The following is a 13,895-nucleotide window of genomic DNA, read 5'->3' on the forward strand; positions in this document are numbered from 1 at the left end:
AGGTATGTTTGGGATGATGGTGAGCGGCCACATAACTGGATGCTAAAAAAGAAAGGTTGGAGGGCATATGTCATGCAAGTCAAGGTGGTGAGAAGCAACAGCCTAGAGTGATTTCATAATGCAGGATTTTCCAGTGAAGCTGGAATGATTTAGTTCTTTATCCTATCCTTCATGTTGACACTAGAGGATGTTAAAATGTTTACACTTGTCTTACAATTTGTAAACGTTTATTTTGGTGGATCATAGCCATTCCAGCTTAATGTGAACTATAAGCCAATGCCACTTTGCAAAATGTACATGTTAACAATTAGCATTTTCTATGCAGTAAAAAAAGCCTTGTTATTTTTCACTTTTTTTTGTATGGCAAGCCAAGTTAGTTATTAAAAACATATTCAGCAAAATTGGTACCAAGCATATTAGAAATCGATGACAGGCTTTGTTTTGGGGAACTGTGCTCTTAAAGCTTGCTGCTGTTTCCATAGGTCTCTGTGTCTGCTTACCTGCTCTGTGGGCTTATCACCAGATGTACCAGCTTATAACCTTTGCAGGTGATACAAGTAAAAGAACCCTTACTTCAGCAAAAGTACAGCTAGAGAAAAGAATCTAACAACATGTAGTGTGGTAGGAGTTATGCCGTTCACTCCTGTGAGAATAGGCTTCACCGTGGAAGATATTCGGTGATGGAACAAAGCAGTTCTACAACCAAACCCCAAGTGTAGGCAGCTGAGGTTTACTTCCCAGTGTCTGGATTAGTTGTGTGGTGATACTTATAATGTAAACAGGTGAAAGGCTGATGCCAAAAGCCCGTCACCAAAAATCTATCCCTTGAACCTGACACTAACTCAACAAGGACTGCACGGACTGTCACTCTTGCCATCAGGCCCCCCTTCACTATCACGTGGGGCTTCTGTGCATGCATACACACACAAGAATATTTTATTCCTATATCTCTGTTCCCAAATTTGCTGAATGTGTGCCCACTGATTTCTGCATCTACACATAAGAATCCAGTAGACTCCCTTATTGATTGATGAGCTGTTTCAGTTTTTAAACATCCCACTGTTTTGGGAGATGGTCCAGATACTTCTGAGCCTACCCCTCTGTCTGATTTTTAAAGTACACTTAGGGCTAAACTAAATGCTTTTGGCAATGACCTGTCTGAGAAGCCTTGAAAATGATCAGCATCGGGTTTCCCTGCCAGAGTGACTTGTCAAGACAACACAGCTACCATAAATAGAAGTATATCTGACCTATGAACATTAACTCTAGCTTTTTACAGTCATTCTGATCTCACCAGCTCTGAGAAACAGTAAACCTGGAGCTCATTTTTTGTAAAGTGTATAACTAGTGCTGTCCTTGGAGAGTTACCTCCTAGGATTATGAAAAAAATCACCTTTTTGGTAGCTGGGCAGAGAGGAGAGCCTTGCAATGGGCATTTTCTCTCTGTAAGATTGCTGTACCACTTCCTGCTGAGTGACCTGAGGCCTCAAATGATTCAGAATAAGCCATTTGTTTTGTCATGTACAGCAGCAAAATTCAACGTAGTCTAATGTGGCAAAACATATCTGCTGACACAGGGAATAAAGTCATAAATATCCTTTATGTCTTTCAGAGCAAGAACTACTGCAATTAGCCACCACATTATGAAACATTTGGCAGCCAGAGTGTAGATTCACTGGAAATTGAGACACGTTGGGTAGTACTTGCTATAGTTGTTAAGTCAGTAGGTGAAGGTTATGGAAAAAAACAACTGTAGATCTAATCTGCAGAAATGTATACCCCGTGCAACTGTTGGAAATAACCTTCTGGATGTAATGTCAGCTCCATTTATGGCACTAATTCATAGCAGGTGTTAAAACTGTTCTGCATGTATTCTGGCAGTCTGCATTTTTGTGCAATTACTTCTTCCTTCTTTGACATTTAAACAAGTAAACTAGGTTGTTTATAAGCCTTTTTACTTAACATTTTTGATCTATTTATATTCAGGTGTAAATTCTGTCTATGATTATCACCTGTCTCAATCTGTTGACACTTTTATTTGTGGAGACCTGTTTCACTGAAGTGACTGACTTGGAATATTCCGTAGTTGGAACACAGAACACATATGGGCCTTGGAGACAAAAAATTAGAATATAAAACGCGCTGCTCATTATACCTTGCAAGCATAAACTCTGTATACTTCACAATTAGTAATTATGGTAATTGCAACATAACAAATATAAGCCTTAGCACAGGTATTGTATTGAATATTTAGTTACAGGGTTACAGAAAACTCCTATTATCGTGAATTTTAAATGCTAGGAAACTAATATCACTGTTTGTGTGAAAACTGAATGTTAAATAAGCTGTCTTTTCTCTATTTTTAATCTGTTGCAGGCCCTTCAATGCTGCTTATACTGAATATTTAACTAAAATCATCTTCATATTCAGGGTCTAGAGCACAAGTCTTATGAGCAGCTGAAGGAACCAGGGTTGTTTAGTTTGGAGAAGAGGAGGCTGAGGGGAGACCTTATCGCTCTCTACAACTACCTGAAAGGAGGTTGTAGCGAGGTGGGGGTCGGGCTCTTCTCCCAAGCGATAGGATGAGAGGAAATGGCCTCAAGTTGCACCAGGGAAGGTTTAGATTGGATATTAGGAAAAACTTCTTCACTGAAAGGGTAGTCAGGCACTGGAACAGACTGACCAGGGAAGTGGTCCCCATCCCTGGAGGTATTTAAAAGATGGGTAGACGTGGTGCTTAGGGGCATGGTTTGGCAGTGGACTTGGCAGTGCTAGGTTAACAGTTGGACTTGATGATCTTAAGGTCTTTTCCAAACTGAACAATTCTATGATTCTATTCTATATTGGAAGAATTCTGTTATATTATTAGTATATATGCTTCCTGTCCCTGTTCAGGGTGGTGGGACCCAAAGTGGGAATAAGAAAAGAAGGTATGTTTCAGAAAAAGCATAACTGAGTAAAATGTTTTAGTTTTACCTTAGTCTCCTTTGCAAACCAGCTCCTTCTGATTTCTTCTACTGGCCTTCCTTCCTCATGCTATTTTTTGTCCATGAGGCTGAGTTAAGCTATCTTCACTGCTGTTAAGTTGCTCCACCAGCACCTTTCACATTGCTTTTCTTTTAGATTTTTGATGCTGGCATCTGTTTCTTGTCTTTTGAGACTTCAGTCTTAACATCTGCATGATGCAGCTTTCATGTCTTCGCCTCCTTGTAGGTAAGGGAAGCAAAAACATAACTCATAGGTCAAGTATCAGGCTGGCTACTCCCTAGACTCTCTTTGCTAAGCTCCACTCTTCTATCAGCTTCTACTGTTGATTTCTTTCTGCTCATTCTCTGAACTATTTGTTTCTGTTGCCATTCATCCTTCTTCTTGTGAGCTGTTTCATGTCCTGCTAATCTCTGTAAAGGCCAAGGAGAATGTGTTGCTTCACTTTTATCAGAGATTCAACTAATGTTACTTAAATTTCTGTGAGTACTTTATTATGCCTCATCTTGGTAAAGAGATTTCTGCTACTAACCTCAATAAGTAATTCTTGCATGAGTGCACGAGGATGCTAGCCAACCAGCTGTTTGCTTCTACTCACTTTGACTCATTCTTTCTGTAAATTTGCAGCAAGCTTCTGCCAGCAGGGAACCTTGGCAGATCTCCTGAACAAAGCCAAGGCAAGGGACTGTATGGATTTTCTAGCTTGCACTTTGTGGCAAAGCAACTTTGAAAGGTTTAGACTCAAGGAAACCAGTAGCTGATTCCTGATGATCAAGTTTTAATTGTTTCTTATGTGTAGTGAGTGTTCTCCTGTGTTTCATTTGCACTACAACTGATTACAGAGCTTTTATGGTGAAGTGCAGAATATACTTCAGTAGCTGTGCTCTTCCCAGGAACATGTTCCTGGATTTAGCAGTGTGTGAATACGGTTCCCCTATTGTCAGTCTGATAGTATAGTTTCTGCTAGCAGCAGAAGTATCTGAAGAGGCAGGAAATGATTATTTTACAAAATTAATTGAAAGTCATTGTGGAAGGTGGCTGCAGAGAAAATTAAAAATGTATTTTTTGTATTTGGAATACATATCTGTTGCCACCTGTGAATATCTGCAGATGAGCAGACATTGATATTTGGAGCCAGCTGTAGGGTCACATCCCAGAGTATAGCTTAGATTTGTTTTATGATGAAATGAGAACTGGGCACCTAAAACTTGGTCTGCTAGTAAAGGAAAGTGGGACCCAATAAGTAGGGCAAGAGCTGTTTATCTTCTTGAATGACTTGTGGAGTGCTCCTTGCTGGTAAGGAGTTCACAGCTGGTAGAGATGGATTTGGGAACATATGTCTAAATTAAAGAAAGAAGCTGAAAAAGAAGGCAAGGGACTAAAAAGATTGCTTGTATGGCCTGTGAATTGAGGGTGTTAATATGTGGGTAAGCGATGAATAATCTCTTAGGATTGTTGCATGCAGGAAAGACTGTTGCTCTGTCAACCAGGTTTTATATGAAGGCTTGCTTTTTGTGGAGAAACTGAGTCTGTTCTGAGAAGAATAGGAATCCAAGAAGGAGAAACATTAGCCAACCCTAAAGAAAAAAATGATGACACAGTAGTTTATCCTGTAAATCTGTCTATGTTGTACCTGGCTATAACTCTGCTTAAACCATCTTCTTTCAAAAGGAGCCCAAACTCAAGTTCTTACAGAAACAACAGTAAATTTACAAAAGAAGAACATGAATGAAAGCAGTTGGACTGGGACCAGTGTGTATATTTGTATTTTAAAATCACAAATGAATAATGAATGTACTGATTTGGCAAACAGAAGACTGGTGTATGTATGTCTCCACATTAGTCTCCAGAATGTATTAATTTCTTGTTTAAATATTAATATTGTGGTGGGTGGAACTGAGTTCGTGCAGCATGGCTGGAGAAGCTGGATTAAGGCAACAGCATTTATGTAAATGTCCTCCAAGCCTCCAAATAGTTCATGGGGGGAATACACAGTTCCTTCAGGGAATAAGATTAGAATCTCGTATAAAGAATCCCTTGACTTCAATCAAATGATTCCAACTTAGTCTACATGTGTGAATAGTACAAGTTCAACTACTATTTATTAAAAAAAAAAAAAGAAAAGAGAGAGAGCAAGAAAGACAGACAAAAAACCAACCAAAACCCAACCTGTTAATGGGGGCATCCAGAAGTTCCACTGCATGGTGTGCCTGATGTCAGTTAATTTATAAATTATTACACTGAAATAGTTTCTTACCTATGTTTTTTTTCCAGGTAGTTCTGGTAACAAGACATTCTACCCATCAAAGTTCACCTTCATAAACTAAGCTAGTACAAAACAACTGTCTTCTAGCCCCAATGCCAGTGCGTGATGGCAGATTTCTGGGGCTTTTTTTTGTCCTCTTCATCCTTGATTTTATGAGCTTCATGTCTGAGTTACTGTCAGGTTCTAGCTATTTTGCTGTGCTGCCTCAAAGTCTCATTGTGTTGTGAACCATTGCAGCAAACTGGGGCTCCGTCACTGTGAGGCTCCCAGTGTTGTGAACCTACCAAATCAAGTCGGTCTCTGTCCCAAGAATTGCTTGTTGGAAACGTGGCTGGAACTCCATTTTATCCAGTCACCCAACTGGCAGCTTTGCTGAATTATCTTGGGTACTGGCGGGCTCCCTGTGTGACTCATCATTAGGCCCCGATCTGAGAGCTCCTAAATGTAACCCATCTCCTCTTCCCTTAGGATCCCTGTCAGTCCCTTGGCTTGTGAAGAGCAAAGGCTTTACAATGGCCTCCTGCTGTATTTGCTTCAACATCATGACATGCTTTTTGTTGACCTGAACCCTTGCTCCTCACAGAGACATGCAGATGGCCTTCAGGTAAGACAGTTACATTAATTGATTCACCAAGTAATCAAAAGTGCTTCATTAGGTTGGAACCTACAAATGGAAATATATTTGCTTATACATAGTGTAATTAATGACTATAGCTTGTTGCTGGCAATGTAAATATTCATCATATGCCTAAGCTAGAGGGGAAACATGAGTGTTTAAAATTCTGATTTTGAAAAAAATGCAAGTGCAATAGTAAAAGGTCAAGAATAAAATCGCAAGTTGTTTCACTTTAAATATCTTAATGCTGAACTTCATTAGATCAAAGGCACTGGATTTTTCCTTGAGTGAAGAACTTTTTATTTTGTATGTGTGTTTGGCTATATATTGGCGATGCAAGAAAGCATAACCAGAGGAGTGAAACCCCTCTCACCTTTTCAGAACTCACTGTGAATATTTCAGCTTCTCCTTGGGCATATCCTTTTCTAAACATTGCTAGTACTTTGATTCATTTTTTGCCTTTTTTGTCAAAACCCTCCTGGTGAAAGAAACATGATAGACAAATGCTGGTTTAGGGAGAGGGTCAATATAAGTCTTGTTTTCAGTTTGTGATGTGATGTATCATTGCTGCTTAACTTGAAATTGATTTTTAGAAAAAGACGTGAAGGAAATGTTGTAGCAAAACCTGCAGTTTAATACTGCACCATGCAGTTACCACACATCCTTGAGGTTCATGACTAGATTGATAGCAGTGTGCCAGATCAGGTGAAGGATTATGAAAGAAATTTGCATTGCATGTAATTGTAGATCATGCTGCTCATGTTTGTGACTCCTTAATTTCCTGGCTTCTTTCTCCAAGTATGTCTCTTAAGGAAAACCAACAGACTTCTAATGCAAAGTCAAATTGAGTATTTAGAGCATATTGTATATCCCAAACTGAATATTGAGATTGTAATTCTGCTTGGAACCTGTCTTTTAAAATAAATCCTGTAAAGCCATAGGTACAGAGAACAGAATACACTGATACAAGGATGTGTCTGAAATATTCCTGCTATCATGGCCCCAAATCTAAACCTAGGATTGTTTCACATAAAGACAGTCTTGGAGCCCACACTTCCAGCTCTCCTTACTCTCTGAAGATCATAGAATGCTTTGGGATGCAAGGGACCTTTAAAGGTCATCTAGTCCATCCCCCCTGCAATTGGCAGGGACATCTACAACTGGATCAGGTTGCTCAGAGCCCCATCCAGCCTGGCCTTGAATGTTTCCAAGGACGGGGCATCTACCACCTCTCTGAGCAAACCCACTCCAGTGTTTCATTACCCTCATTGTAAAAAATTTCTTCCTTATATGTAGTCTGAATCCACCCTCTTTTAGTTTAAAACCGTTACCCCTTGTCCTATTGCAACAGGCCCTGTTAAAAAGCCTGTCCTCATCTTTCTTGTAGGCCCCCTTTAAGCACTGAAAGGCTGCAATAAGGCCTCCCCGCAGCCTTCTCTTCTCCAAGCTGAACAACCCCAGCTCTTTCAGCTTTGTCTCATGTCAGCACCATCTTTGAGAATTCCTGCAACCTGTACTCAAATGAGCATGCAAGATCAAAATATTAGCTATCCTATTATATCTGCTTCTGCTCGCAAAACTAGAAGAAGCGTCAGAAGCTAAAGGAAATTGGAAAGGTATTAGAGAAGCCAGGAAACCTGGCTTTCTATTGCAGTACTTCTGTTTTAGAAGCAACTTCACTCCCTGTAATTCTGCAAAATGTCACAGTCTGTCTGGGATTGTGGTGATGTGGGAAAGAATTCTGCTGAAAAGATCCTTTCAAGTTCTTTAATAAAACCTCAGACAAGGCATAGCCATGAGGCACTCTCCTGCTCTGAGGTAAGCTTATGAAAGAAATCCCATTTGTGGGTGAGAAGGGAATTCAGTATTCTGTGGTTGATCTTGTTTTTGTAATTTCTGGCAGGAAACCCAGCACATTGGATAGGTACCCTTCATCTTTCATAATATAACAATTGCTCAAAGTCCACTAAACTGGAAACATCAAAGTTAGGTTTACAAACTAAACACATTAAAAGTGCGTGTTCTAGTTCCAGCAAAGCAAGCAAAAAGTGAAATGGCAAACCTGGCTCGGATCCCTTGTTGCTTCCTGGAAATGAAACTTGCTTTCATTGGCTGTTTCTCATCAAATAACTTAAAGCAGTTACACAGATACTTGCATTTGGACTACTTAATTCCTGTGATTTTTTGTTGTTGTTGTGCCTTTTTTTTTTTTTTTCCCAATTCAACATTATATGTTACCCTAATTAATTGAGCTTTAACAAATTAAAGCCATACTAATCTGGCAGGCATGCCATACAGCTGACATAGGCTTAACCTTCAGTTGTGTTGCTTGTAGGCTGAGACGGGCAAGATTGGTCGTTCCTGAGCAGAGCTCTTAGTATCTCGAAGTGCCAGGAGTTATCCCACTTACTCTATGTCTGCAGCCTGATTCAGACTGACAGACTGGGAGAATAATTTGCAAATTTTTGAAAGGCACCAGTCTAATAGTTCAGAACTGTTACCCTGGGCTGGATAGCAGGCTATTCACAGCCACCTATTCCATCTAAAGATAATGGTTTAAAAGATATTTTCAAGCTACTATGTACTTTAGCTTGTCCTTTTTCCTGGCCATTGTAAGTTGTACATATTTTTTTTTTCTTAAAATAGAGTTGGAATACTGTAAAATCCTGCCATTTTTTATTTTTATTTTTTTTATTTTTAAATTTTCCCCCCCTGAGAGTCCATTAGCATTTAAAGCTGTCCTATAACCTTCTGTCCTAGCTCACAAACTGCACTGGTACTGAACTGATTTTCCTGTTTGGCTTAAATCATTCTTTAAAAAGAGTTTAGACATTTTGGTGTTTGTTTTGACCTGAGGCCTCTCTAGATAACTGTGTTTAACCTGAGGTGTATCACTAGCTGTGTTGGAGGTGTACAAGATTAGCTTAACTTCTATAGTGTAATTAAATTATGAACCAAATCTTGCTAATAGCAATTTGTTATGATGTTTGCCCTTATCATTTCTGAATCTTACATTTTAGGTAAAAGTTGACTATGGAATTTTTTTTGCATCAAGCCCAAGAGTGTTTTTTCTGTATGTCCTTTTTGTACAGAAGTCATAGATACATCCTTCCTAAATTATGCACACTACCTTTGTCTTGCAGACAAACCGAAGCATGACTTTGTGGGTGCGTACAAGCCACTGCACGTATCCCCATCAAAGCATGGGATTAATTAGAAGAAAAGCATACACTCTGAGGAAATGAGTGTCATTTCTTGTTTTCTTTTCTTCCTTTGTCCTTTTATGCGTGCTTCACTAAATATCAGTAAGGCTGCAGGGACTGCCTATTGATTGGATCCCATGTAGCTACTCCCTGCAATCGTGGAACCCCATTATACAGGGATTGCAGAGTTCCAGGGGAGGTGGGGAAGTGGAGCTGGACAGACCTGCAGCTGCAGGTTGACCACAGACACCTCAGAGTGAATTTCTGTAACTGCAGTGTGGTTTGGAGTTGGTCGGAACAGTGCAACTGAATATTTCATGGAGACTTTATCTACTCAAATTATGGTTTTGTTGGGAAGGCTTTTGTGGTCTGGAGAGTTTTGTCAGTCTCAGGTTTTTAGCCTCTTTGAGGAGATGGATGTTTTGGCATTAACCCTGTTTTGTGAAAAAAATGTGGTTCCTCACTCTCATCTGAAGTTGCCATAAAAAAGAATTGTGATCTCGCAAATGGACTGTCCTCAATTTGGAGGACGGTAATAATTTAACTGACGTTTTCCTTTGCTAAATCCATGACAATGCTTGTGGAATTAGTTGAAACCACTCAGAACAAACAAACAAACTGACATTATCTCATGATCTGGTAAACTGAAATTTCCAGGTTAGACTAAATTGTCTTGTCAAAATAATTTTTCCTGGGGAGGGGAACATAGTTCCAATTCCTATTTGTGGCTCTTAACAATTTTTCCTAAGTTTAAACTGGTACAGGTCTTGATTATTTTCTTGCCTTTAAGTTCTTTGCTTAGCAATGATAACTTTTAGTTGGGTTTAGATGTAAACATAGCAAATCCTGTGTGTACCATGTGAACTGCCAGGAGATTTGTCAATGTTTTTGTACGTTATAGAAAGACTTCTTCATATTATTTCCTATTCCACAGAAAAAGTATTTTTCCTAACCTTTGTAAATTTAGCAAAAGCATGGACTCATTAAACATTAAGATTTAATTTTGTATTTGAGTACTGCCCAAACCAGAAGACTGGATAAAAAATGCAATACAGTGAGGATCAAAGTAGTACTTGGATCTCCACAAAAATTGTGGCCAATAGATTGTAAGGATGTATTTTTTTTTATTTTTTTTTTTCTTCTTCTGGATAACAGTGTAGAATATTTTACTGACTATAGGCATAAGGATTTGATAAAAAACACTGTAGCCTAGACAAGTGTGACTTAAAACAACACAAAGGATGTGGCTGGATTACTCATTACTCCTCCTAGGTCTTCAGTGCCAGAGCCTTTCTGCCTATCAGTGGAGGGAATAGGGCATGGAGAGAGCGAGGTGCTGTGCCTGTGCTGTGCCTGTGATCTGCAGCAGACTGTCCTTTGTACCGGAGATCTGTAACTTGGAAATGACAAGCATGCCCGGTCTCCATCTTTAGCAAACAGCAGGGTGTGGAGGGAATGTCACTGATTTAATGTTTGCTCCAGCATTGCTGGGGGTTTCTCTTGACTTGCTGTACAAGTGCTCTGGGACACTGCTGTCCCACTTCAACCCCTTTCTATGACTTAGTGGATTGTGCTGCAATCCATTTTTCTCTCTTCCCCCTCCCCCCAATATGTTGATTTTTATAATTTAATTTTTTGGCTGGGGAAGGCTGCACTGGGAGAGAACATTGGCAGGAGAAGGTGTGCTGTGTGTGACATGAAGCACACCATCGGCTGTGCTTTACCGTAACAAGCAGCTTGAGCACAGAAGAGGGAAGCTGGTCAAACTGAAATCCTGTGATTCTTTAATGCAATCAACATTACAAGAACAGAGCTCAGGCAATCACACTAGCTGATTACATTGATCGCTGTCTGTTATTCAATAATGCTATAACGTGTGTGACATGGGAAGGTCTTTCTAAAGCTGGTCACTGATAGAGGCCTTTCCTGGCTTGGGAAAAAATGTTTTGAAGGCAGTATGCTGTACAGAAACTAACTAAATGGAGACTTGTCTTTGTTCCTTCCCAGTCTGTGAATGCCCATTTTCAGTTTTGCTGTGAACAGAGCATCTCAAAAGCCTCCACCATAGTCAGGCTCACAGAACTTAGGTTGATTGCAGATTAAGGAGTTTTATCTGGCGTTTGTGAAGGAGGGTAATACCTGATGTGTTCAGAGCAGCAGCTTTGCTTACTAAGATCAGCTACGCTACAAGGAAGAGGATTAGAATTAATCAGCTAGTAGTACACATTAGGATATCACGGATTTCTCCTTTCTGAGGATCTGTGTGGTCTTCCTCTGATGTTTTTAAAGTTTACTACACACCTAAACCTAACACTTGCAGCTCTGAGATTTTCAGACGTCTCAAGGTTGCAATAGAGGATGACGCTGGCAGTGTTTTCTTCCACTTGGTGTCAGCATTGTTCTCTCTCACTCCAGAGCTGTTATTTGCTTTGAACATAACCCTTTAATATGTTCTGAGTACCTATCTTAAAATTAGGTATTACATTTCTATTTTTGTAACGTATCAGAACATTAGCCTGTTCCTTCCTCAGATAATTACTGATATCAGAGAGGCATGAAGGAAGGGTATGAATTCACCTCCAAACTATTATGAAATGCAAACCTTTTTTTATTTTATGCTCATGTCACCTTCCTTACTTCAGCAGGACTACCAATAAAATATCTTACCGCTTTTGTATTCATTTCCTTTGGTGTACATGAGCAATTTGATTTGTTTGCTGATGATCAGGGCTTTTTGAAAAAACAACATCAGAAGTGAAGTCCTTGATAGAAAAATCATCTGTTGGGAAATCAAAAGTATCTTTACTGAAAGGCTTGTGATATGTAAGCATCAAAGTATTTCGGCCTTTTTACTTGTCATTGGCTGTAATATTAGGGGAAAAAAAAGACATTATTTTAAACCCTTAGTGGCTTTTCATTTCATGCAAGGTTAGGGATGGGAGTGCGAAATGTTTTCAGAAAAGCAGGCAAGAAATGTAGAATAAAATACAAACTTGAAAAAAAAATCCACTGTCAGAAAAAATCAAAAGAAGAAAATCCCTTTTTTCATGTAACTGTACTTAATTGTAGTTCATTTAATTGTAGTTAGTTGCAGAGCTGTGCAACAGTGAATTCAATAGGCATATTCTGAATCCAGATTCCCCTCAAGCTGCACGCCACCCCCCCGCCCCACAATTCCTAGACTGCTTTGTTCCTCTTTAATTGGTTTATTTCACCTATTCTAGCAAAGGTGCAAACATGCTGAAGTACTTAAACAACATGAATTGAGGGAAGAATAGGGCTAGCACTTATCATAGTTGCATGCAGAAAGGCTTGGCTGAATCTTGAAAGCATATTAGCATGTTATAGCGTAAAGCAGTTTCACTCTCTCCTGGTTTATTTGGGGTTTTGCTGTAGAGCAGAGACTGCAGTATTTAATTTCTTTGCTTCAAGTAAAAAAGGAAATGCATGTTCATGAGTCAGCATTTCTGCTAAATAGTTTCCAGAACTATGAAACTAAATACTCGGTACCTTTTTATTTTGCTGTGAAAAAGGAAAGGGATGAAATATGCCTGTAATAAAAATACAAATGCAATTGAGCCAAAAACATGAGAAACAAAAGGAAATGTATGGCAAAGTTGCATGCTGCACCTGTTCCCCAGGGTTCATGGTTAGAAAAGTTTAGTTCAAGTTGTCCTGATTTACTGATACATTATTTTTTTTCCCCCTCAAAAAAGAACAGGGGGGGGAAAAAAAAAAGATTTGTGGAAAAATTGGGGAGGAATAAGTGGAAAAAGCCTGTAAGAGTATTATGGAAAAACCATGACACTTCAGAAAGTTTTAATAAGAGCAAATAAACACAACACCTCCATATGTGCTTTTTTTCCAAATGCATTTCTAGTCAGTTCAAAGACCATTTTTAATTTAAACAAACAGTACTGCAGTTTGGCTTTGCATGCATGGGTTGGCTTGTGTAGCTGGAAATTTAGATGGATGCTTGAAGCTGAGGTTCTGTCAACAACCTTAATTCTGACCTTTGAATTTTCACTGACCATCTGCTTTAATTAGATGTTGCCCTATTTCCAAAGGACTGCAGATGCACATACAAGGATTCTGGCTAGTAAAGAAATAATAGTGTGGGCCTTAGGCTATTCTGCCAAGTGGTGACGTAGTCAGCTGTGCCTGGAGATGATCATGTTAAAGGGTGCTGATCAGGACTGAATTTTTCTGTAAGCTGTTAGGAGGACAAGGAAATACTTGAGGAGCTGCTGCTGTTTGATCCGGCATTGCTTCCAGTATGTGACTGGAGGTTTGCCTGAGAGTTGCTGATGTCACTGGGCTGCATGCCAGAGCAGCCGTAGGAGCTCAGCTTTCAATTACTTTGGGAAACTCATCATGCCAGCATCCATGCATGGTGAGCTGGGCAGAGGGGGGAGCCTTTTGCCAAATCCACAGGTTAAAACTAACCTCCCTTCCATCTTGCCCATGGGGTGGCTGAAAGATGCAGAGGTTTTCCAAGCAGAGGGCTGCTGGGATCTCTGCCTGATGTAGGCAGGAGAGGGGCCTGGGTGTTGGGTCAGGGAAAGACTGATCCCTGTGTAAACCCTGCAGGCAGGAGAATGGTAAAGCTACACAAGATAAGTATGTGGGTGTAAGTAGAGAAGGACAGGAGATGACAGGGAGTTCTTTATAGATCCTAAACTCTGTAGCTTTAGGATTTTTGTGTGTTTTATTTATATTCTTTTTCCCCAACACAAAACATTAAGCTGAATTGGAAGAAAAAAAAAGTATTATTTCAAAAGAAAAAATAAAAAAAAGAAAGAAACTTTTTGGTCTACCAGAGTGT

The 13,895-nt window shown here is 39.6% G+C and overlaps 1 protein-coding gene across 1 annotated transcript in view; it reads left to right on the forward strand.

The window, feature by feature from the left end:
- FAM13C (family with sequence similarity 13 member C) overlaps positions 1–13,895 on the forward strand; it is a 141,045-nt gene that overhangs the window by 10,545 nt on the left and 116,605 nt on the right. Inside the window, exon 6 of the mRNA XM_087764860.1 lies at positions 5,720–5,855. Within this exon, the coding sequence (XP_087620986.1) occupies positions 5,720–5,855 (136 nt within the window). The remainder of the gene's footprint in view (positions 1–5,719; positions 5,856–13,895) is intronic.

The sequence above is a fragment of the Nipponia nippon genome, unplaced genomic scaffold (assembly GCF_047370975.1).
Source record: "Nipponia nippon isolate SJK-2023a ecotype South Korea unplaced genomic scaffold, ASM4737097v1 scaffold_3, whole genome shotgun sequence".
NCBI lineage: Eukaryota > Metazoa > Chordata > Aves > Pelecaniformes > Threskiornithidae > Nipponia > Nipponia nippon.